The sequence below is a fragment of the Mustela putorius genome, unplaced genomic scaffold, assembly GCF_011764305.1.
Source record: "Mustela putorius furo isolate JIRA1106 unplaced genomic scaffold, ASM1176430v1.1 tig00003858_pilon_pilon_pilon, whole genome shotgun sequence".
Taxonomy (NCBI): domain Eukaryota; kingdom Metazoa; phylum Chordata; class Mammalia; order Carnivora; family Mustelidae; genus Mustela; species Mustela putorius.
The window spans coordinates 22078303-22104869 of record NW_025422010.1 but is presented as its reverse complement, the minus strand read 5'-3'; the positions used below and the strand labels follow the sequence as shown (position 1 = coordinate 22104869).

At 37.5% G+C, this 26567-nt stretch overlaps 1 protein-coding gene and 1 pseudogene across 1 annotated transcript in view; one reads left to right on the top strand and one right to left on the bottom strand.

Annotated features, from left to right (window-relative positions):
• Positions 1-26567, bottom strand: part of PSMA8 (proteasome 20S subunit alpha 8) — a 41100-nt gene that overhangs the window by 12628 nt on the left and 1905 nt on the right. The window contains exons 2-4 of the mRNA XM_004742862.3: positions 17491-17617; positions 3556-3680; positions 26-148 (exon numbers count right to left, since the gene is read on the bottom strand). Of these exons, the coding sequence (XP_004742919.3) occupies positions 26-148; positions 3556-3680; positions 17491-17617 (375 nt within the window). The remainder of the gene's footprint in view (positions 1-25; positions 149-3555; positions 3681-17490; positions 17618-26567) is intronic.
• Positions 11114-15706, top strand: LOC106004816 (annotated as a pseudogene).

The window sequence follows — 26567 nt, the reverse complement described above, 5'->3', positions numbered from 1 at the left end:
ATGCATTAACAAATTCATGACTTACCTTCCAAGCATGGTAAGTACCAGAGGGATCAGTCTGATATAATCTTGGGATACCATCATCATCAAAACCTACAATTAAGGCAGAAATGCCAAAAGGTCTTCGTCCATTGCTTTGTGTGTATTTCTGAAAAATATTAATGTTTTTATAATTACTTTCTGTATGAGGCCATACAAAGAATGACACTATTATCAACTAAGAAATTATGATAGCAGGGGTGCCTGGGTGGCTCAGTTAATGGGAGTGTCTGCCTTCAGCTCAGGTCATGAACTCAGGGTCCTGAGATCAAGCCCCATGTAGGGGTCCTTGCCGAGTGGGGAGCCTGCTTCTCCATCTCCCTCTGCCCCCTGCCTGCTTCTGCTCTCTTTCCCCCAAATAAATCAGTAATCTTAAAAAAATTTTTTAATAGTAAAGTATTCCTGCTAAAATAATTTTTTCGATTCTTATTATGTATTTAAGATCCTCTTCCTGACTTTTTCTGGACTAACTTCAATCCATGATGAAATTTTAATGAAATTAATGTATACAGTGGATAAAACAAAATAGTAACTTTGAATGTATATGGTGGATAAAACAAAATAGTAACTTTGCTTATATATGGTCTTAAAACCATTGTCTTGTTTCTTTATATATTTTTTGGTAACATAACTGGATTATAATCTTGTTAATATAGCAGAGAACTACCTAGTAAAGCTGATTTTAGTGAGCTGTACTTTGGAAGTGAGTTCTTGGGGCTGACTTTGAGAGACACAATAATTGTTACCATTATAATCAATATTCTTACTTGATACTATTATTATCAAATATATTCTGTTCCCTATATACTAAGTTATCTCTACAGAAAACTCAACTAAGACATTTCTCAAACAAGGAAACCTTTTGTCTCTTTAGAAGAAAACACATTTTTTTCTTCCCAGACAGCAGGGCACTGGAAACCAATTGTATTTCTTTTTACTTTAGTGCCAAGACTTCCTGGATTGTGCTCCAAAGAATGGAATTCACACTAATTCTAAGACTGGTGCTCTTAGAAGTTGAACATAGGGCAGCCCTGACAGAAAGCTCAAACTTACACCTCTTTTTCCATTTTTATATTTTATTATTATGTATTTTTATTAGGACCTCAAATTTTGAATGCAAACAGTTGGGCAAAAATGTAAATAATTCTTAAAGAACTGGGTTTATTTGTCTTCATTCTTCTGTATTTCCTAATATTCCTAGTTCACACAGAGGTATGAAGTAGATGCTTTGTAAATATACCTCAGAGGAGAGACCCCTTTATTTGTTTAATCAACCATGTTTCTTTTTCTTTAATGAAAAAGTACTTGCCCAGGCTTAAAATAATTTAAAAGTACAAAAGGTGTACATAAAGGATCTCTTTTGTTGCAGAGCCCCAGATCCCTTCCCAGTAGCAATCACACTGTTACAGGTTTACAATATTAAAAGTTTTATGTGGGAGCCTTTATTCTTCTAGAAGAAAAAATAAAAACCACAATTGGGAACTTCATATACACAATGTTCTACACCTTGCTTTTTTGGTGAATATAGTGTGGAGCTCAGCAGGAAGCTTGAACTCAGGACCCTGAGATCAAGCCCTGAGCTGAGATCAAGAGGTGGATGCTTAGCCTACTAAGCCATGCAGGCGCCCCAGTGGATAACTTTTTAACTGCTGAGAAAATCAAAGCAAATAAAAAGGTAAAGTAGAATAATATAAAAATGTTGGACTTCCTTGCAACATAAATTAAAAAAAAACAAGGTACCTTTTTATAAGTATATAATTTAAAACTTTAGTATCTAGAATATATATAATTTATTTAAAAAATCTCTACATGGACAAATGGCAAAATCCATGCCAGAAGGTGTTCTAAATGCTTTAAATGTATTAAATCATTTAATCCGTAATACAACTCAACAAAGTAGGTATTATTTTAATGTTTATTCTATAAATAAGAAAATTAAGACAAAACAGGCTAAATAGTGTGCTCACAACACTAACTAGGAAGTAACAAACCCAGGATTCAAAACACCCAAATTCTGGCTCTTGGAGGCACATTTTTAACCACCAGAGTGCCTGTCAAAAGGACAGATAGTTTACACTAGAAGAAATGAAAATAGCAAACCAACATGTGGGGGAAAAAAAATCAACCTCACTACTAATTATAAAATACAAATTAAAACAACTATTACAGTACTATGTTATACTTATTTGCTAAATAAAAAAAAAAAATGAAAACCCTAGGCTGATGATCCTTCAGGGATACATTTATGCCTTGCTGGTTGCACAATAAAAATTGGTTCAATCTTTTTAGCAAGCAATTTAGCTACATATAACAAGAGTCTTAAAACCAATTACAATCTCTAATCTAGTAATTTCTTACTGAAAATTAATTTAGCAATATAATTCAAAAAAGAAAAATAAAGGCTGTGACAAAGATAGAGTAATGTTATTAAAGTACTAAATTGAGAAAGAGAATGAGAAATGGAAAGAAACTGGAAACAATCTAAATAATTACCAGTGAACAACTGGAAACAGTCTTATATAGTTCGTAAGAATGAGAAGCATGCATAAGGATTATGCTGACAAATGTAAAGTACACATAAAAGAGAACAAATACTTATATACATTGTGATTATACTTAATGTCAAACCATGTACCTGTGTATGAATTCAGAAATTCTATCCAGAGGTGCCTGGGTGGCTCAGTAGGTTGAGCATCTGACTCCTGATTTCCCCTCATGTTGTGATCTCAGTGTTGTGGACTGAGCCCTGCATTGGGCTGTGCTCAGTGTGGAGCCTGTTTAAGATTCTTTCTCTCCCTCTCCTCTGTCCCCCTCCCATTGCACTCTTTCTCTCTCTCTAAAATAATAATAAATACAAAAAACTTAGGTTTTAAAAAATAATAATAACAAATAAATCTTAAAACAAAACAAAACAGGTCATATCCAAACCTGCTCAGTTGTGGTTAGGTTTGTAGATAAAAGAACCATGCTTCTTTAGTAAACATATTAAGAAAAAAAAAAAAGTTTTCATTACTGTATCACTAGAGGTATAGAAATCCTCTTAAAATATGAGATTTATTGCTCTTTGAAATTTTAATATAATTCTTAGAATTGATAGTAATTGAGATTTCTAATGCTCAAATCAATGCAGTCCACTGGAATAAGAGTATGAATATGAAGTAAGTGTGAGAAAGAATAAGGGTTTTAGTAGATTTAATAGATTAAATGACTGGAGGGATGCCTGGGTGGCTCAGTTGGTTAAGCAGCTGCCTTCGGCTCAGGTCATGATCCCAGAGTCCTGGGATCGAGTCCCACATCGGGCTCCTTGCTTGGCAGGGAGCCTGCTTCTCCCTCTGTCTCTGCCTGCCATTCTGTCTGCCTGTGCTCGCTCTCGCTCCTTCTCTCTCTCTGACAAATAAATAAAATCTTTAAAAAAAATAGATTAAATGACTGGAAATATTGTAGTATTCTCATAACAGGAACCGTAATGATGTAAAAGAAGAAAACCTTTAGAAATCTGTTGGAATAGTGGCTTACCTGCTTTAAGGTTGCTATGAAGCGAGTTATATATTCTACGGTGACTGGGTCCTCGACTGTGAGCTTATGACTCTGGCACTCCACACGGGCTCTGTTTATTACTACTCTAGCATCAGCAGTCAGTCCTATAAAAGTAGGTAATACATTTTCAAAAAAGAATGACTTTTGTCAAAAGGGTTTTTTTCTTTTTAGCTACCATGAAATCTTTCTTATAATGTCCATTGTTTTTTCAATATACGTCCATTATAAATAATAAATAATCTACAAAACAGAATATCACTCGTCCAACATTTAATACTTAATCTAATACATTCTTATTTACTTTTAAAAGAACTAGTTTTAGGGGTACCTGGGTGGCTCAGCCAGTTAAGCAACTGCTTTCAGCTCAGGTCATGATCCTGGACTCCTAGGATCAAGTTCCTTGGCTTGATCAAGTTCCAGGCTCCCTGCTCAGTGGGAAGTCTGCTTCTCCCTCTGACCCTCCCCCCTCTCATGCTCTCTCTCTCTCAAATAAATGAAATCTTTTTAAAAATGGTTTTAAAGAAAAATAAACACTGACGCTAAGTAAACTATTTTCGAAAGATCAAAATGGTTTAACTCACAGTGGTTGGTCTGTTTATTAGATTTTATTGAACATTTTCTAAAAATCTCTATAGTCATGTTTTTAAAAACTATTTTTGGGGAAGATATCAAAGGCAGACTGATCAAAGGCTGATGGTTTATTCTGGTTCCAAAATCAATATACTCATTATCAAACACATACCCATTGAATTCAAACTGCATTCAATATAACTGTGACATGTGATTTCTATTAGCTTTTTGTCTAAGATTATTAAGGGTTTGAAAATCAAGAATATTAAAACAGAAAAAGAAAATAGTCTTCCTTTTGCCATACCAAAACCTCATGTAATTAATTTTCCACATTTCCATAAGGAATAGAATATGATTCTATAAAAACAACAACTGGCCCAAAACTTAAATGCAACAGTTGCAAAAATTTCTATTAAAGACTTCTCTGGCATTTGTCCTTTACATGGCCATTTTGTTTCTTTCCCCATTCTCTTAATAGCACACTGCCAGGAAAATGCATTCACAAAATCTCTGTAAGTCATTTCTCAAATAATCATCAGTCTTTTGCATTCACAAACTCATTTTCCACTTCCACACCATTTCAAATTGTGTTTCTACAAATGGAAGAATGGTCAATCCCTGAAGATAATAAAGAACCTGTCACAATATGCCACTAAGAATCACCCCAATAGTCATGGGTATTGAGGTGCAAATTTTAATTGGGTAGCTGAAGAGGGAGAAACGGATTCTATTCTCTTCTCTCTGCAAAATATGAGAAGCATCTGGCTGGCTCAGTTTGTAGAGCATGTGACTCTTGATCTTGGGGTTGTGAGTCTGAGCCCCATGTTGGGGGGACTCTACTTTTTAAAAACAGTTTTTAAAAGTTATTTTAAAAATGTTATACAAGAGAAAGAAATGAGAAGAGATTCACTTTACCTATCCTATGGATTAAAAGCTACACTCAATTAGAAAATGTGACCCGAAAGGAGCTCCTTTACAATGTAAATATGATCCAAAACTACAGAAACATAGAAGTATATTTAAAAAGTAGTGATATAACTGATTCAAGAAAAAAAAATTAGTGATAAATTTGCCAAACCGTATAAGTAATACATTTATGTGATTGTGTTTGTTTTTAACATAAGAAATAACAATTACACTAATCAATACCAAATTTCTAGGAAAAAGAGAACTTCAATTTAAAGATAGCATTGAAAACTGCATTTTCACATTCTGTAGGTTATGTTTTAGTTTTCTTGTTTCCTTTGCTGTGTAGAAGATTTTTAATTTTTTTTAAAGATTTTATTTATTTATTTCTCAGAGTGGGAGAGAGAGAACGGACAAGCAGGGGGAGTTGCATATAGAGGGAGAAGCAGGCTCCCTGGTGAGCAAGGAGCCTGATGCAGGACTTAACCCTAGGACTCTGGGATCAGTGACCTGAGCTGAAGGCAGATGCTTAACCAACTGAACCATCCAGGTGTCCCTAGAAACTTTTTATTTTGATGAAAGTCCCAATAGTTTATGTTTGCTTTTGTTTCCCTTGGCTAAGGAGACATATCTAGAAAGAAGTTGCTATGGGCAATGTAAAAGAAGTTAATGCCTATGTTATCCTCTAGGATTTTTATGGTTTCAGGTCTCACATTTAGGTCTTTAATCCATTTTGAATTTGTTTTTGTGTATGGTGTAAGAAGGTGGTCCAGTTTCATTTTTATGCATGTTGTTTTGCAGTTTTCTCAACACCATTTGTTGAATTTTTTTTTTTTTTGGAGGCGGTCTTTTTCCCATGCTATTCTTTCCTATTCTCCCTAAGATCAATTGACCAACAGTTCATTTCTGGGTTTTCTATTTTGTTCGACAGATCTATATGTCTGTTTTTGTGCTGGTACCATACCGCTTTGATCACTCAGCCTTGTAATATAACTTGAAGTCTGGAATTGTGATCCCTGCTTTTCTTTATCAAGGTTTCTTTGACTATATACAGGGTGTTTTGTGGTTCCAGACAAATTTTAGGATTCTTTGTTCTAGCTCTGTGAAAAATGCTGTTGGTATTTTGATAGGGCTTGCATTAAATATGTAGATTGCTTTGGGTACTATAGACATTTTAAAAATATTTGTTCTTCCTACAAAATGGAAGATACTTGCAAATGACCTGAGAAAGGTTAGTATCCAAAATATTTGAAGAACTTATAAAAGTCAACACCCCCAAAATGAATAATGCAACTATAAAATGGACAGAGACATGAATAGACATTTTTCCAAAGAAGACATACAGATGGCCAACAGACACATGAAAAGATGCTCAGCATCACTCATCATCAAGGAAATACAAATCAAAACTACAATGAGATAACACCTCACACCTGTCAGGATGGCTAAAATCAACAACACAAGAAAGAGTATGTGTTGGCAAGGATGTGGAGAAAGGGGAACACTTGCACTGTTGGTGGGAATGCAAACTGGTGCAGCCACTCTGGTAAACAGTATGGAGATTCCTCAGAAAGTTAAAAATACAACTACTCTATAATCCAGTAATCACACTATTAGATATTTACCCAAAGAATATAAAAATACTAATTCAAAAGGATACATGCACCCTGATGTTTACAGCATCATTACTTATAATAGCCAAATTATGGAAATAGCCCAAGTTCCATTGACTGATGAATGAATAAAAAAGATGTGGTATATACATATATATACATAATAGAATATTACTCTGCCATAAAAAGAATGAGATCTTGCCATTTGTTTTTTTTTTTTTTTTAAGATTTTATTTATTCCTTTGACAGAGACAGATCAGAAGTAGGCAGAGAGGAAGGCAGAGAGAGGAGGAAGCAGGCTCCCTGCCAAGCAGAGAGCCCGATGTGGGACTCGATTCCAGGACCCTGAGATCATGACCTGAGCTGAAGGCAGAGGCTTTAACCCACTGAGCCACCCAGGCGCCCCAGATCTTGCCATTTGTAATGACATGGCTAGAGATAGGGAATATCATGCTAAGCAAAATAAGTCAGAGAAGGTAAGTATTATATGATTTCAATCATATGTGGAACTTAAGAAACAAAACAAATGAGCAAAGGGGAAAAAAAGAGACAAACCAAGAAATAGAAACAGACTCTTAACTATGGGGAATAAAGTGAGGGCTATCAGAGGGGTTGAGGGATGGGTGAAATAGAAATGGGGATTAAGAAGTACACTTGTGATTAGCAATGGGTGTTGTTAAGAAGTGTTGAATTAAGGAAGCCTGGGTGGTTCAGTCTGTTAAGCATCTGCCTTCAGTTCAGGTCATATTCCCAGGGTTCTGGGATTGAGTCCCACAACCGGCTCCTTGCTCAGCGGGAAGCCTGCTTCTCCCTGTTGTCTGCCTGCTGCTCCCCCTGCTTTATGCTCTCTCTTTCTTTCTCTGACAAATAAATAAAATTTAAAAAAAAAAAAAAGTGTTGAATCACTATATTGTATACTTGAGACCAATAATACACTATATGTTAACTAATTGGAAATTATTTTAAAGATTTTAAAAATTTTATTTATCTGACAGAGATCACAAGTAGGCAGAAAGGCAGGCAGGGTTGGGGGGAAGCAGGCTCCCTGCTGAGCAGAGAACCTGATGAGGGGCTCAACCCTAGGACTCTGAGATCATGACCTGAGCTAAAGGCAGAGGCTTTAACCCACTGAGCCACCCAGGTGCCCCAACTAACTGGAATTTAAATAAAAACTTAAAACAACTGCAATTTCACTGTGTTTATATATAAGCAATCTATAAAAGAAACAAGTCTTCCATCTAGTGCTTTCATTTGTTTTTTTAAAGATTTTATTTATTTGAGAAAGAGAGCAAGCAAGAGAGAGCTAGAGGAAGAAAAGGACTCCCTGCTGAGCAGGGAGCCTGCTGAGGGGTTTAATCTCAGGACCCTGGATCCCCAGACCCTGGGATCATGACCTGAGCCAAAGGGAGGCGCAGGGCTGACTGAGCCACCCAGGTGCCCCTCTAGTGCTTTTGAATTCATACCAAAACTGTATCTTGAAATTACTTTCACAGTGTAAAATTTCTACTTTTAAATGGAATGCTACATGGCACATGAAAGAATTATTTTTTTCAAATTCTTTGATTTTTTTTTCCCTAAGGGCTGTTTTCTAAAAATTAAAAGTGCAATATAACAACATTGACAAAAGAATGTGATTTTTTCAAGATGATATATTTTTTCTGATATGTACTCATTGTAAAATATTCCAACAGAGGGAATAAAAGCTACCATATAATTCCACAAGTTATAAACAAAACAATATTATACATATTATTCAATAATCCACTATTTTTAATATATATTGTAAATACTTTTCATGTCAATACATATAGATCCTATGACCTCTTTTGTTTAAATTTAAATTCAATTTAGTTAGTATATAGAGTGTTACTGGTTTCAGGAGTAGAATTTAGTGATTCATCACTTACATACAACACCCAGTGCTCATCCCAACAAGTGCCTTCACCCATTTAATAAATCCTCCCACCCTCTTCCCCTCCAGCAACCCTGTTTGCTCTCTTAACTGTAGAGTCTCTTATGGTTTGCCTCCCTCTAGGTTTTTATCTTTATTTTTCTTCTTCCTGTGCTCATCTGTTTTGTTTCTTAAATTCCACATGAATGAAATCATATATTCATCTTTCTCTGACTGACTTATTTTGCTTAGTATAATACACTCTAGTTCCATCCACATCATTGCAAATGACAAGACTTCACTGTTTTTGATGGCTGAGTAAATTTCCTATACACACACACACACAGACACACAGACACACACACACCTCTTCTTTATCCATTCATCAGTCAGTGGACAATTTGGGCTCTTTCTGTAAGGCGGCTATTGTTGATAGTTGCCGTTATAAACACTGGGGTGTGTTTGCTCCTTGGAATCAGCATTTTTGTATCCTTTGGATAAATTCCTAGTAGTGCAGTTGCTGGCTTGTAGGGTAGTTGTATTTTTAACTTTTTGAGAAACCTCTATGCTGTTTTCCAGAGTAGCTGCACCAGTTTGCATTCCAACCAACAGCACAAAAGGGTTCCTCTTTCTCTGCATCCTTACCAACATCTGTTGTTTTCTGAGTTGCTAATTTTAACCATTCTGACAGGTGTGAGGTGGATCTCATTGTGGTTTTGATTTGTATTTCCATGATGATGAGTGATGTTGAGCATCTTTTCCTGTATCTGTTAGCCATCTGTATGTCTTCTTTGGAGAAATGTCTGTTTATGTTCTCTGCCCATTTCTTAACTGGATTATTTTTTGAGTGTTGTTTTGGCGAGTTTTTTTTTAATAGATTCTGGATACTAGGCCTTTACCACTGATAGGGCATTTGCAATATCTTCTCTCATTCCGTCAGTTGTCTTTTAGTTTTGTTAACTGTTTCCTTCACTGTGCAGAAGCTTTTTATCTTGATAATGTCCCAATAGTTCATTTTTGCTTTTGTTTCCCTTGCCCCCAGTGACATATCTAGTAAGAAGTTGATGAGGCTGAGGTCAGAGGTTGCTACCTGTTTTCTCCTCTAGGATTTTGATGGTTTCCTATCTTACATTTAGGTCTTTCATCCACTTTGAATTTATTTTTGTGTATGGTGTAAGAAGGTGGTCCCATTTTTATTCTTCTGCATGACCCTGTCCAGTTTTCCCAATACCATTTGTTGAAGAGACTTTCAACAAAGTCTCTTTCAAAAAAAGAGGATATTCTTTCCTGCTTTGCTGGAGATTAGTTGACCATTTAGTTGTGGACTATGATCTTTTTAAACTGCTCCTAAATAGTAAGAATGATAACATGGTAGTAGTAGTAATTGTAGTGGTAATATTAATAATACATGCCAGACATTGTTAAAAATGCTTCGTATGTATTAACTCATTTAATTATTGTAATAAATCAATAATGATAACACTATCATTAGCTTCATGTTAAGATTAAAGTGAGGGCAAGGAACAGTTAAGTACCTTGCCCACAGTCACAGGTGTAGTGGGCAAGGAAGTCTGGCTTAGAACCGGGTTGGTATGGTTCTAGAGCCTATACCATGTTTGATTATGCTAGTTCACCAGTATTAGACATTTAGGCATTTTCCAATTACAAAAACCAATTAACATATGGGGAAGAATATTAGTAAATGCTTATTTTCTCTGTTAAAAAGTCGTACTCATATTAAAATTTTATATTAAGTCAAAAAAGTAGGTATACCAGAAGTTAAAGCATTCACATCATTTATACTAAGATGATTTCTTTACAAATTTTTTTCTTGGGGAGCCTGGGTGGCTCAGTGGGTTAAGCCTCTGCCTTCTGCTCAGGTCTTGATCCCAGGGTTCTGGGATCGAACCCCACATAGGGCTCTCTGCTTAGCAGGGAGCCTGTTTCCTCCTCTCTCTCTCTGCCTGCGTGTGATCTCTGTCTGTCAAATAAATAAAATCTTAAAAAAATTTTTTTTTCTTTTATTGTAGTAAAGTGTACATAACATAAAATTTATCATTTTAACCATTTCTAAGTTTAAAAAGAGTACAGTGGAACTAAGAATACTGTTGGAAAATCATCACCATCCATCTCTGGGACTTTATTTTCCCAAACTGAAACTATGAGCTCATGAAATAACTTTCCATTCTCCCTCTCCCTCTGGCAACCACCATTCTACTTCCTGTGTCTATGAGTTTGACTAGTCCAGGTATTCTCATATAAATGGAACCATAAAGTAATTATCCCATATGACTGCTTATTTCACTTACCATAATGTCTTCAAGGTTCATCCATATCATAGCATGTGTCAGAATTTCCTTCATTAGGGCTTAACTGTATTCCATTGTACGTATATAGCACATTATGTTTACCCATTCATCCACTGATGGATACATGTGTTGTTTCCATCTTTTACCTATTGTGGTTCCATCTTTACCTATAAGCTACAATTATGGGTATACAAATACCTTTTGGAGTCCCTGCTTTCAGGTCTTTCAGATATATATGCAGAAGTGGAATGGTTGGATCACATGGTAATTCTATATCTAATTTTTTAAGAAACCACCATATTGTTTTCAATAGTGACTATACTATTTTACATTCTCACCCACAGTCCACAAAATTTGGAATTCTCCACAGTCTTGTTAATCCTTATTTTGTTTTCTTGGTAATAGCCATCCTAATGGATGTGAAGTGGTAATTCATTGGGGTTTTGATTGCATTTCTTTAATGATTAGTGACATCGAGTATTTTTTCATGGATTTATTGGCCATTTGTATCTATCTCTGGAGAAATATCTATTTAAATTCTTTGCTCATTTTCGAATTCAGGTGTCTGCTTCTTTGCTGTTGTGTTCCACACATTCTTTATATATTCTGGTTATTAATCCCTTATCAGATACAGTTTTGCAAATATTTTTCTACCACTCTACAGACCCAGCTGAAACCAAGAGTTGGATGCTTAACTGACTGAGCTGCATAAGGAACTAAATAGGAAGTGTTGGGCACATGATGTGACTAAAATTCTTATGCGTGGAACTTAACCTAAAACGTATTTTGAGGGGCGCCTGGGTGGCTCAGTGGGTTAAAGCCTCTGCCTTCGGCTCAGGTCATGGTCCCGGGGTCCTGGGATCGAGCCCCACATCGGGCTCTCTGCTCGGCAGGGAGCCTGCTTTCCCCCTCTCTCTCTCTGTCTGCCTCTCTGCCTACTTGTGATCTCTGTCTGTCAAATAAATAAATAAAATCTTAAAAAAAAAAACGTATTTTGAGATTTTAAATAAATGGGGCATTTACATTTATTTGTGTCTTCTTCGATTTCTTTCAGGAACGTTTTATAGTTTTCAGTGTACAAGTCTTTTGTCTCCTTGGTTACATTTATTCCTAAGTGTTTTATTCTTTTTGATGCTACTTTAAGTAGAATTATTTCTCTTAATTTCCTTTTTATTTTTTTTAAAGATTTTATTCATTTATTTGACAGAGAGAAAGATTACAAGTAGGCAGAGAGGTAGGCAGAGAGAGATGGGGAAGCAGGCTCCCCGCCAAGCAGAGAGTCTGATGTGGGGCTCGATCCCAGGACCCTGAGATCGTGACCTGAGCTGAGGGCAGCGGCTCAACCCACTGAGCCACCCAGGTGCCCCTCTCAATCTCCTTTTTAGATAGTTCACCATCAGTGTACAGAAACACAACTGAATTTTTTGTGTTGATACTATTTGCTCCAACTTTGTTCAATTTAATTATTACCTCTAACAGGTTTTTTTTGTATGGAACTTTTTTTTTTTTAATACGATTTTATTTATTTATTTGACAGAGAAAGACACAGTGAGAGAGGGAACACAATCGGGGGAGTGAGAGAGGGAGCTCAATGTGGGGCTTGATCCCAGGACTCTGGGATCATGATCTGAGCTGAACCCAAACACCTAATGATTGAGCCACCCAGTTGCCCCTTTATTGTGGACTCTTTATAGAGTTCTCTATATGCAAGATCATGTCATCTGTAAACAGAGCTGGTTTTATTTCTTCCCTTCCAATTTGGATGCCTTTTTTTTTCCTGCCTAATTGCTCAGGGTAGGACTTTCACTATTAAGTTAAATAGAAATGGCAAAAGTAGGCATCCTTGGCTAATTCCTGATCTTAGATGAAAAGCTTTGAGTCTTTTGTAACTACGATGTTCTTTTTGAGTTTTTCATAAATGATTTTTATTATATGGAGATCTTTTCCTTCTATTCCTAGTTTATTGAGTGTTTTCATCATGAAAGGATATTGAATGTTGTTAAATTCTTTTTCTGAATCAATTGAGATGATCATGTACTTTTGTCCTTCATTTTGTTAATGTGGTATAGTTATATTGATTTTCATGTGTTGAATTATCTTTGTACTCCAGAAATAAACCCACTTGGTCATGGTATATAACTCCTTTAATATGCTGTATTTGGTTTGCTAGTATTTTTGTGAGGATTTTTACATCAATATTTATAAGGGATATTGGTCTGTAGTTTTCTTTTCTTGTAGTGTCTTTGGTTTTGGTATCATGGTAATGCTGGCCTCATAGAATGAGTTTGGAAGCATTCCTTCTTCAATTTACTGAAGACTTTGAGAGTTGGTATTAATTCTTCTTTCAGTGTTTGGTAGAATTCACCAGAGAGTCATGGAGTTTTTTTATTGGGAGGTTTTTGATTACTGATTCACTCTTTACTTATTATATTATACATCTGTTGAGATACACACACACACACACACACACACACACACACTTCTTCTTGAGTAACCAGGTAATTTGTATGTTCCAAGAAATGTGTCAATTTCTTCTCATTTGTTGGTTTATGACTGTTCATAGTACCCTCTGATGATCCTTTTTATTTCTGTAAAATCATTAGTATAATGTCTCCTTTTTCATTTCTGCTTTTAGTTGAGTCTTCTTTTGTTCATAGGCAACAACTGGTTTGCCAACTGGTTTGCCAATACTGGTGATCTTTTCAAAGAACAAAACTATTGGTCTTACTGATTTATGTTTTTTGTTCTCCTGTTTTCTGTATCTCTAATCTTTATTATTTCCTTCCTTGTGCTAGCCTTAGGTTTAGTTTGGTCTTCTTTTTTTAGTTCTTAGGGTATGTTAGGCTAGTTAATTGAAAATTTTCTTCTTCTTAAAAAATTAAGCAGCTATGGCTTCAAATTTTCCTCTTAGCACTGCTTTTGCTGCATTCCATAAGTCTGATATGTTTTCATTTTCATGGCTCAAGATATTTTCTAATTTCTCTCCTGTCTTTGTTTTTAGGTTTTATTTATTTATTTGACAGAGGGAGAGAGAGCACAAGAAGTGGGAGCAGCAGAGGGAGAAGGAGAAGCAGGCTTTTTTTTGAGCAGGGAACCCCAGGATTCTGGGATCATGACCTGAACCAAAGGCAGATGCTTAATCAACTGAGCCATCCAGGTGCCTCTCTTTTGATGTCTTCTTTGACGCATGGGTTTTTTAGGAGAATATTGATCCTTAAACAACACAAGGGTTGGGATGCCAATCCTTTCCCCCAACTGAAGTCTGCATATAACTTTTGACTCCTCAAAAACTTAACTACTGATAGCCTACTGTTACCTGAAAGCCTTATCCTATCAGTACATCCCAGTGAGACAGTGCTTTTACCCAGGTGTCACCTCCTGCATTGTATCCTGGATTGTTCACACCTGAAGCCACATAGCTCCTTGAAGGGGCTGTTCTTCAGATGCCCTGTGGCCCAGCAGCTATCCTTCCCGCACAGTGGCCTCATGACCAACCTCTACCTGTGCACCCTTGACTGCCTGATGCCTCTGCTCCAGTGGCTCTTCCAGTGGCTGATGTGGCCTCCAGAAACTTGTTCAGGAGCCTTTGGCTTCCTATGGGATCTTAGTATGGATAGGTTCTTCCATCAGTTTGATGGAGATAAGCACTGGTTGTGGCCCTCACTGCAAGAGGTCATGGAGGGATTTCACAGACTGGGAGGCCACAATCCTGCTCTGGGACTGCAGGGGCCCTGTCAGCATGGTGGAAGAGTGTTTAAAAATGACACTAGCCTGAGCTGGAGTGAGCAGCAGAACAGCCCCCTGGAGACTGGCTGAGACATTAGCCTGAGCTATCTCTATTAAGTTCCTGTCACTGAGTACCCTTGCATAGACAGGGGCCTCCACTGATGGGGACCTCTTGGGCCAAACTGAGCTTCTGTCCTGAGCTGGTGTGGGAGGCAGGGGGCGGCGGCTCTGCCTGCCACACAAGACCAATCTCCAGCAGTTTCTGCTCCTGCTCTTCAAGAACATCCAGGAGTGGCCAGGGAAGCTCCAGCAGCTGTGCTGTACCCTGAGCAAGGTGTCAGATCACCATTACAACTGCTGGCACTCATGAAGTTCTTCCTGGATGTAACCTTCTGGAGCAGACAGCTGTGAAGCCAGCTTAGCCTTGTGGTCTTTGCCCAGATCCTGGACTAGCAAGAGACATTCCCTGTCTGGCAAGAGAAGGCCCAGCTGTCTTTGCTCAGCCAGATCCTAAGCCTCATGAGGCCATAATCCCTCTGGTAGTACCTGGGCTCTGAGACCTTGCCACCTTACCAGAAGCAAGAGCCAAAGGCCAGTGCTGAGCTAGATCACCTGTGCCACAGCTTCTGATACTGCCTAGGGTGGTGGTCAGCTGCCAAGACTCCCCATCCCAGACCAGTGGGGAGAACTGCAGCTTGCTATGCATGCAATTGGGCCTCCATATTAGCACCCATATCCAGGAGAGCCCCCAGGCCATGTTGCCCACACCTATATCTGCTGGCAGGAGCTGCTGGCCCAGTGCCAGCCCCAAGCCCTGTGAAAGAGTAGAAAGACTAAAGGAGGCCCTGGAAAGACTAAAGTTGCAAGGTGGGGCTCGCCTCAGGCTCTTGGCTCTGGTGGGAAGCGAAAAGGGCTCAGGGAACAGAAGGGAGCATAGAACAGAGGCCAGAAGAGGACCAGTGTGATGAAGCAAGAGCCTGCCTTGACATTGCCCTGGACCCACACCAGGCAAGAATGGGGCCTCTCCCTGCCTGGCCCACTCTCAGCTCTCCTTCTCTCCCAGGTGTCTCCTTTTCCATAAGGGCTTTGTCTCCATACTCCCTTGTTTCCCTGGGCTGCCTGGGCTCCCCACCCTTCTTCCTTTCTCTGTCGCTAATGTTAGCTTTCTTTATGTACAGTGAAGTCTTTTTTCAGGGGGAAAAAAAGGAATGAATGCATGTGCACGCACACACAAGAAACATGCCTTGTTTGCTAAAATACAAAAGCAAATAAGCACATGAAAATCTATTCCACATCATTACCCATGAGTCAAATGCAAATTAAACCCACAATGAGATTGCACTATACACTTACAAGAATGTCTAAAATTAAAAACAGTAACACCACCAAAGGTTGTTGAGGAGTAGAGAAAATGAATCATTTATACATTGCTAGTAGGAATGCAAATAGTTCAGGCACTCTGGAAAACAATTTGCCAGCTTTTTATAAAACTAAGCATGCATTATCATATGATCATATGACCCAGCAACTGTACTCTTCAGCATTTATTGCAAAAAAGGGAAAACCTATGTTCACACAAAAACGTGCACACAAATGTTCACACCAACTCTATTTTTAATGGGCAAAAACTAGAAATAATCCATGTCCTTCAACCAGTGAGTTGTTAACAAAAGTGTGGTACATCCATATCATGGAACACTACTCAGCAATAAAAAGCAAGTGATTATTAATATATGCAACAACTTGGATGAATGGCAAGGGAATTATGTTGAACAAGAAAAGCTAAGATGAAAAGGTTATATATGTATCACAGGATTCTATTCACTAAACATTCTCAAAATGACAAAATTATAGAGATGGAGAAGAGAATGGATTAGTGGCTACCAGAGGTTAGAGACGAGGAGGAATAGCATGAGGTAGTCTTGGGTTAATGCAAGAGTTGTGTATCTTGATTGTGGTGATGGTTAAATGAACTTACACATGTGATAAGTCTAATAAAACTACACACACATGTACAAATGCAAATAAGTGCAATATGCAAATAAGTGCATATAAAACTGTTTAAATCTGAATAAACTCTGTGGCTTGTAACAATGTCATTTTACTGGTTTTTGAAGATGTTACCATTGGGGGAAACGCAGTATAAAGGATACTTCCCTGTGTTTTGTTCTGTTTTGAAAGATTATTTCAGAAAGAGAGAGCTAGTGAGAGAGAGCGAGTGCACAAGCAGGAGGGGTAGGTAGAGGGAGATCTTAAGCAGGCTCCGCACTGCTTGATCCCACGATCAAGGGCTTGATCCCACGATCCAGAGACCATGACCCGAGCTGAAACCAAGAGTCAGATGCTCAACCCAATGTGCCACCCAGGCGCCCCCCACCCCCTTTTTTAAAATGACTTTCTGAGTACCTGTAATTGTTTCAAAATAAAGAGTTTAAAAAGAAAACACAGCTACCTGAAGTTATAATTAAGGTACTGTATATATCTTTTAACATTACTGCTTTATCAAAACTAATTATCAAAATCCATGTTTATATAGATGTGATCTTCCAGAAAAGATATGATATACTGTTTGTGTTAAGAAATGGGGGCACCTGGGTGGGTTAGTGGGTTGGGCCTCTGCCTTCGGCTCAAGTCATGATCTCAGGGTCCTGGGATCGAGCCCCACATCGGGCTCTCTACTCAGTGGGGAGACTGCTTCCCCTGCTCTCTCTCTGCCTGCCTCTCTGCCTACTTGTGATCTCTCTCTGTCAAATAAATAGATTCTTAAAATAAATAAATAAATAAATGGAGCATATCTCCATGTGTTGCATAAGCGTAGCAGGATGACTGAAGGAGGGGCCAACTGTGTTACCCTACTACACTATGATACTCTGTATTATTACTATAGTTCTATAAGTACCTGCAAAGGCCATGCAAACATGGTCATCAAGGGCACAAATTTTCCTTACAGTTCTTTCATCTTGAAGCTTGGCAACAGATTTTTTTTCTACTCCAAGCACAACTATATCAGTACCTCGGATTCCAACCTGTCAAACAATTAAAAAAAACATAATTAATTGTCAGTTTTAACATTAAAATGAAGTTATCCCAACACATGACTTAGAGGAAAAGACTTTTCCTTAACCATTCAGTAAAACTGAGAAAAGTAGACTTCTAAGAAAACCACTGCATAGGTGCAGGATTACTAGAAGTCCATTCTCCAAACACAAACCAAAGAGGAAAAATAGGTGGAAATTGGAAGAATATACCACCAATGCTGAAACCACATGAATGTCCTAAACTCAAGCAATACACCTGAAGACAGATACAGAACAATTTTAACCAAAATGAAAGAAAATGCTGGTAATCCATATGGATTGCTTAGAGAATGGGCAATATGAGTACTGATAGCATAAATAGTATGGAAAATTAAGTAGATAAATTTCTGAAAGCTCTCCCATGTATCTCACAATCTGGAGGGACAATGCTCAGGGGCTATACGCAGCCAAGGGAAACACCAAATGCCTTCACTACAGTTACTGATCAACAAAAACTCTAATCAAACATGAATACAACAAGACGAATAACTATTGTTCCTCCCTCTATCCCTTCCCTTGGGAATGAAGTAGGAAAATGTCTAAAGAATAATGTATAAGGATACTAGTTCTCAAACTGGGACTTCTGTGGAAACATGCCCATATTCTCAGGGGTTCAAGAGTAATAGATGAGAAGTTAAATTCCGTATTACACTGGTAATCTAAATATTCTGATACAGGTATTTGTGTTTATGATTGCCTCGTAGCCAAGTGTGATATTAGTACTAATTATGCAAACAGGTGGGCTCTGAATTAGTATCATTGAAGTGGAAATACAGAATAGGTTAAATACAGAACTAGACCTGAGATTACATCTTCCAATTAAATAAAATTTAAGACAACTTATCAAGGCTTTTGCTCTTACCGTTCCCTCATTTCACTGCAGTCTGTCAATTAACCTGATAGGCCTTTCCCTAATCACCCTCTCTAAAATCAACAACTCTCCCTCAACATTCCCACTTTCATCTAAGAGACTCATGTTGAACTTTATAACCTACAGGGATTATGAATTAAAACTTCCAACACAGAGTATCTAGAAAATGTTTGTTTGTTTATTAAAGTTTTTTTATTTATTTTAGAGAGAGAGAGCACAAACACGGGGGAGGAACAGAGGGAGAGGGAGAAGCAGACTCCCCACTGAGCAAGGAGCCTGAGGTGGGGCTGTGTCCCAGGACCCAGGGATCATAACCTGAGCTGAAGGCAGACTCTAAACCAGTTGAGCCACCCGGGAGCCCTAGAAAATGTTTATAATAAAAATCCTAATATCAAAGCCTTTTGTATGTGGGTAAAATTATTCTCACAAGAAAATTCATAATTTCATTTTATAAAATGAAATAAAAATTAAGTATGAATTAATTCAAGAAGCTCAAAAAGGAACAAAAGTATTTAAACTAAGCTTACAAGGTGAAATAAGGAAAAAGCAGAAATTAATGATTATGGAAAAAACAATAAAATTGGTAAGTGATGCCAAGAGACAGTTTAAGTAATAATGAAGAGATGTCTCAGTTAATCCAGCCAAAAGGGGCAAAGTGTAAAAAATTATATACAACTGTGAAAAACCAGGAACTTAAAAATTATAACCCTAAATTAATCAATGTGAAAACGTGAGTGAAAAGGATGACAAACTAGAAAAATTAAAAACTGCCCACGTAGACTCAAGAAAAAAATAGAAAACACAGTCTCTCTAACAAACATGGAATAATTTCAAAAACAAGTCTCATGCCTAGGAAGTTCACGGATGAATTTTTCCTGATCTTCTGTTATGGGTAACTCCTATGTTATTTACATTATTCCATGCATGGGATGCCTAGGTGGCTCAGTCAGTTCAACTTGGGATTGAGTCCCACTAAGGGCTCTTGTCTCAGTGGGGAGCCTGTTTTTCCCTCGGCCTGCTTCCCACCCCCTGCTTGTGTTGCTCCCTCTCTTACTCTCTGACAAATAAATAAATATATCTTTAAAAAATCTTAAAAAAAAAATTATTCCATGGTACAGATGAAAATGGAAATGTTCCTAACTCTGTTTTGGAAAGTTATATAACAATTTTAAAATCTGGCAAATAAAACATTTTCTAAATAAAGAAAAGTATTAATGATTTTTCACTTAGGAAATCTCATGTCAAAAAACAAAACAAAACAAAAAAAGGAAAGCTGATACCAAAATTCTAAACAAGATGATTACAAATACAATTTATGAATACAGAAAAACATGCCTGGGTGGCTCAGTCGGTTAAGCATCTAATTCTTTTTTTTTTTTTTAAAGATTTTATTTATTTATTTGACAGAGAGAGATCACAAGTAGGCAGAGAGGCAGGCAGAGAGTGAAAGGAGGAGGAAGCAGGCTCCCCGCTGAGCAGAGAGCCTGATGCGGAACCCGATCCCAGGACACTGAGATCATGACCTGAGCCGAAGGCAGAGGCTTAACCCACTGAGCCACTCAGGTGCCCTTAAGCATCTAATTCTTGATTTCAGCTCAGGCCATGATCTCAGGGAGGTGGGTCTGAGCCCTGTGTCAGTCTCCATGGTCAGCACAGAGTCTACTGGAGATTCTCTCCCTCTGGCCCTCCCCCCTGCTCAAGATTTCTTTCTCTCTCTCTCTCAAATATAAGAACAAAAAATAAATAAATAAAGAAGGAACGTGAGGAGATATGGGGATGTATGGGATTTTCCCTTTTTTGGTAACTGTGCCTGGTTGTAAGTAGCCCTTTGATTAGGTATGGCCTATGGATATTTTGAGATGAGTTGCTTGATGGGCCTGCCTGGTTTCAGCCAGGGGGTTGGGAGTCGCTGTGAGTCCTTTTGTATTGATTACATTTCCACTGCTCAGGCCTACTGATGATCTCTATAAAACTGGCAGGAAGAAATCATCTGAGAAAATGAGTCACCATCCATTCCTCTGTTCAAGCCAAAAACTGGGTTATCCTTTATAGCCCCTCCTCTCATACCATCCATTTCCAATCAATTACCTTGTTTTTGTCCATTTTACCTACAAAAGTTATCCAGCTCCCCATCAACACTCTAATACAAGGAACCATCATTTCTTGCCTGGACTATACATGACTGCATAGCCTAATAGGTTTCCCACTTTCTACCTTTGTTCCCCCCTTTCCATTCTCCCATTCCCATCCTGTATTGCTAATCAGTCTTTACAAGGCTGCCAGGGTGAGGATTTAAAAACATCAGTAGGGCCAGATTACTCTACATTAAATATTCTCCCACAGCACTCCTCTGCAATTAGAAAATCTTTTTAAACTCTTTAGTTGTGGCTATAAAGTTGGGCATGATCTAGCTCCTGCCTACTTCTCCAATGGTATGTCCTTGTTATTCACTAAACTCCAGCCACATTACCTTCTTTGAAGACTTTTTCCAAGCACAATTCTGTTTCCCTCTTCTGAACTTTCACATGTAATATTCCCTCTGCCTGGAATGCTTCTCTTCCTATTTCAAGTCTCAATTCCAATTTCACCTCAAGGAGTCCTTCTATGTTATTCTTTAAATAACAACCAATTCTGTTCTTTCAGTCAGCACATTTACAATTGTTTATTTATTTTATTAAAAAATTTGTTTTAAATTTTAAAAAATAATTATTATTATACTTGTCTCTCCAAATAGTAGTATCTCTGAGGGCAAGGAAACAATCAGAGGAATCTAGAAAGTGGCACGTTCCACTGAACAATTAACATAGTCTCTTCAAGAAGTCAAAGCCATGAAAAAAGAGATGCTGTTCAAGAATGAAACAGATACCTAAGGGTTAAGCACAGTACACGGACTTTAGATTCAGACTCACCACAATTACAGAACGACTTTTTGTGAGCAATGAGGAAAATCGGAATGTAGACTATTACAAAATATAAAGGAGTTTTTGTTAATTTCATCAGGAATGATAACGGTCTTAAGAGACAACTTTATTGAAACGATGAAATATCTTGTTATCTGGGATTTGTTTTGAAATACTCCACTTAAGGTACACCTGGGTGTCTCAGTCAGTTGGGCATCTGCCTTCAGCCCAGGTCATAATCCTAGGGTCCTGGGATCGAGGTCTGCATCAAGCCCTGCATCGGGCTCCTTGTTCAGTGAGGAGCCAGCTTCTCCCTCCCCCTCTGCCTGCCACTCTACCTGCTTGTGCTCTTTCTATCTCACTGTCAAATAAATAAAATCTTAAAAAAAATACTCCACTGAAGAATTAATTTTAATCTATATCTCACACTATAAACAAAAATTAACTCAAAATAGATAATAAATTTAAATGTAAAATGCAAAACTATAAACTTTTAGGAAAAATTACAAGAGAAAAATTTTGGGATCGAGGCAAAGTGTTTTTAGAATTGGCAGAAAATGGATAAAGTACACAAGAAGTCCTATGTATTCTTTTTTTTTTCCTTAAGTTTATATATTTAAGTAATCTCTACACCCAACATGAGGCTCAAACTCATGATCCTAAGACCAAAAGCTGCATGCTCTACCAACTGAGCCAGCCAGGTGCCCTCAAATCTCTATGTATTATTTCTTACAACTGCATGTGAATCTACAATTATCTCAATAAAAAAATCAATTAAAATTATTCTGCAGGAAAGAGGGAAAAGTTGGGGAAAGATATAACAGATTGGTAAAATGTTGGTAATTGTTGGAGCTGGGTAATGGGTATACAGAGGTTCAATACGGTATTCCCTTTATATCTTTGTGTGTTCAAAATATTCCATAATAAAAAGTTAAAAATAAATAAAATAAACACAAAACAAACAAACCTTGAATTTCTCTACTGGCCTTTTCTCACCAACAATTTAAACACATGCTAAAGTCTCTCTTATCTTAAACAAATTATTAAAGACTACTTCACTTCAATACCATCCCTCTCTGAATCTCTTCAAACCCCAATACTGTCATCATCCTTCAGTGGATGGCAACATGGTTTCTACCCCTACTCCTCCCAGAGTTTAGTCAAGGTAGACCACACACAGGTAATGGTCCCTCAAGGTTGTAGGTTATGCTCTACACAGTCCATTAGTCTATGGTCTACATTTCATCTTTTCAAGAGAAGAAGAGTACTCAAGAATACTTACTCACTTCACCTTCAACATATATTTTAAGAAGGGGAGACAAATGATGCACTTCAAAATTACTATCTCTAGTCCATATCAATCTTCTGAGTTCCAAACATGTATATTTATGTATACTCATGCCTCACAGTCTCTGTGGGTCAGGAGTATGGGCATTTTATCCTCTAGCTTAGGGTCTCTCTCAGGCCTGCAATCAAATTGCCCTCCAGGGCTACACTCATCTCAAGGCTCATGAGGGAGGATCCATTTCCAAGCTCACCTGCATGGTTGTTAGATTCAGTTCCTCACTCATTGCTGGGACTCAGTTCCTTGCTACCCTCCATGGTGCAACTAAAAATGGCCGCTATGTTCCATAAGAATAAGCAAGTCAGAATCAAAGAGGATGAGCAAGACATAAGTCACCATCTCTTTGTAACTTAACCTCTGAAGTGACATCCCATCACTTTTGCCTATCTGGATTCCTAGAAACCAGTAACTAGATTCAGCCCACATGCAAGGGGGAGAGGACTACACAAAGGCATGAGCACCAGAAAGTGGGGATCATTGGAGGTCATTTTAGAGGCTACCTACTATAGTTTCCACAGCATCTCAACCTCAACAAGTCTGAACCTCAATCCTTCAGCCAAACTTAGAGCTTCATATGCTCTAAAAAAGCGGCAGGGCCATTTACTAAGAGGCTAAATCCAGAAGCAGAGGTACTATCTTTGATTCCTTCCTACTCTCCTCTCCCTACCCCCTGCCCCAATACCATCTAAATAAGCAAATTGTTTCAACTATACCATTTAAGTTTCTCTGGAATCTGCCTTATTCTCCTTTCTGTCCCAACCATAGTAAAAAGTATTATGTTTCATCTGGATTGCTTCAAAGACTCCTACGTGGTTTCCCGACTTCCAGTCTTGATATTATCTAATCCACTGACCACACTGGAGTCTGAGAAATCTTGAAAAATAAAAATATGAAAAAAAGAAAATCTGAATGTGCCATTCCTCTACTTAAAAGCTTGTACTAATAAGGAGCATTTCTCACTAAGCAAACTGAGACAGCACAGAGCTGGACCTGAACAGAAAGATCTAGGGACTGTAATATCTACTCTTTGCATATTGGCCTTTTGCTCTCTTAATAAAGAGAAGCTTTCTCTGTTACGGAAAAAAAAAAAAAAATGGCCACTGGCAATCTTGGACACACATCCCAACAGCTGTCCCAGAGGAAAAAAGCTACCACTATCCCTAGTTTAAAAAGTCCTAAAGATGGACTTACACTGGCTAGATTTCAGTCACATGGTCATCATTGTGTCCAGGAGGACAGAAACTATGCATTATTCTACCTGGGTCACAAGTACCTCTGTGGTTAGTTAAATGCAGTCTGTTACTAGAAGGATAAATCGGTAAAAATCTAGAGAATGACAACAGATATTCTTATTTCCTTAAAGTCATTCTATGATCCAGCCCCTCTTTCTAGCTTTATCTCTTCCTGGTTTTACACTGCTTCAGTAATCTGGAATGCCTTCCAATTCATAGAATATAGTTGTCTTTTGCTGATTGGTCTTCACATGCTATTTCCTTTGTCTAACATATACTCTTCCTTTTTCCCACTTTCAACCTTTCAGGTGTCTATTTAAATATTACTTCCTCAGGAGAATCTTCCTAACACCTCGAGTTCCATATACTGCCCCATTCTCTCCCCATCATAATACTCATTTAGGCCTTGCTGAGACTATTTACTTAATCATCTAATGTGCCTTTCAGATATTAAGCTCTCTGAGGATAGGGAGTGAGTCTTATTTATTCTGAAACCCTAGGACCCAGCAGTATGTTTGGCATACATCAGTGTTCAACAAAAACATCCTGAAATAATAAATGAATGCACTGGAAAAATCACAGACAAAAGTGAAGGGAAAAGTAAAATGAAGGGATAGTAAATAATAAGAGCTATCTTTTGTTAAATATCTGCTGTGAACCAGACACCGTGAAAGATGTTTAACACATATTATTACCTCATTTAATTCTTTCATCAACCCTACAAAGCAGGTGTTATTTTGGTACCTATTTTACTATTAAAGAAACTACAGCTTAAAGAAATTAATTGCTTGTGTGATATATACCTGGCTTCCACATTCAAGATATGATAGCTAATTATTAGACAAATATTAAATTGCATGATACAATGCAAAGAGCAGAGGCTTTGGAACTAGAAAAAATTAAGTGTGAAGATGGGCTCCATCACTTTCTAGCTGGGGACTAAATACTATCCTTAACATTACATAACATACTAAAATACTTGGTACAAAAGAAATATTACTTAAATATTACTTAAATGTTTACTTCTTACCTTGCCCCTCCACTGTAGTATATCGTGTGATAAAAATACAAGTGGAATTATGCTACCTGATTTTTAGGACTTTTTTTTTTTTTAAGGATTTATTTATTTGTCAGTGAGAGAGAAAGTGTGTTTGAGAGAGAGAGGCAGCACAAGCAGGGGGAGCTGCAGTTAGAGGGAGTAGCAGCCTCCCCGCTGAGTAAAGAGCCCAACAGGATACTCAATCCCAGACCCCAGCTGAAGGCAGACACTTAACTAAGCCACCCAGGCATTCCTATGCTACCTAGATTCTTAAAGATCTTATGATCTAGTTGCTGTGAGAAGACCATTAAGTATACTTGAAATTAAAGTGAATATGAAACCAAATAGTAGATATTCTAAAATGCTATGTGGTACAGATTTTAAGTTCAGAAAAAGAATAAGGGTCACAATGGCTGGAGCAGATCCAGAAAGCTTCATCAAGGAGAAGAAATGTACAGAGCTTCTTGGAGGATACAGAAGAGGGAGTGTGGCATAAATAAAGGTGTTTTCTCCTCTACTGACAAACATATGTGAGTAAAACCATGAAGCTGCCCCTTAATTAAAGAAGGTGGATAAGGATTATGGAAGACAGTGATGGCCAGAACGTGAAGCTAAGATTTGAAAAAGCAGTAAAGAGGGAGGCAGTAACAGTTTGGGGTCAGGGAAAGGACAGAATGAGTAATGGTAATAAATCTTATCTTTTTCATGGGAAAACTGTAAAGGATTCATTGTTTTTTTTCCTAAGAAGAAAGGTATTACCTCTCCAAATGTTATTAAAACATATTTTTCATTTACAGAAAAGGGAACTAAAGCAAAAAGTAAAGAGGCCTCTTGCCTCACTTCATTCTATAAGATAATCACCAAGAAGGAAGTAGAACCCAAGCCTCTAATTGTATACTTCTTGTATTACTATAAGTAACTTATAGTTACTCATAACTTCTTGTATTACTAAATAATATTGCATCCACACACTAGTCAAAACTGGTTATTTGCAATTCGTCATAACAAATGTTGCTTATAGGCAGAATATTTTGTAACATATTTTAATAAACAAGTGCCATTATAAACTTTACCCCACATAAAAGGTCATAGCACCCTCAAGGAAACACAATGAACAACTCCATACAAAGATGCAAATTATAATTTCAGAAACCTGAGACAAAAACTGTCTCATCCTTCCAATGTATCTTTAAAAATGCCCACTATAGGTATTTTTATATCCATACCCTTTTACAGCTCATTACAAAGGAACTATCAATCAGTTCTATAGCATTCTTAAAACATTTTAAATGAGCCAGTGTGGCTTCTTATTATACCCCAGTCTTCTCCCATTACTTTCTTTATTTTAGGCTCTAAAACTTGGGCATTATCTTCTAACCATATGCTTCATGCCTTGCTGGGGATTATATAACTTTTTGTTTTTATCAAAATGGTACCCTTTTGGTTTAAGCTACATCAGGATTTTCTTAAATTTACAATTCTAAAAAAATTACTTATAAAACAGAAGCAAAA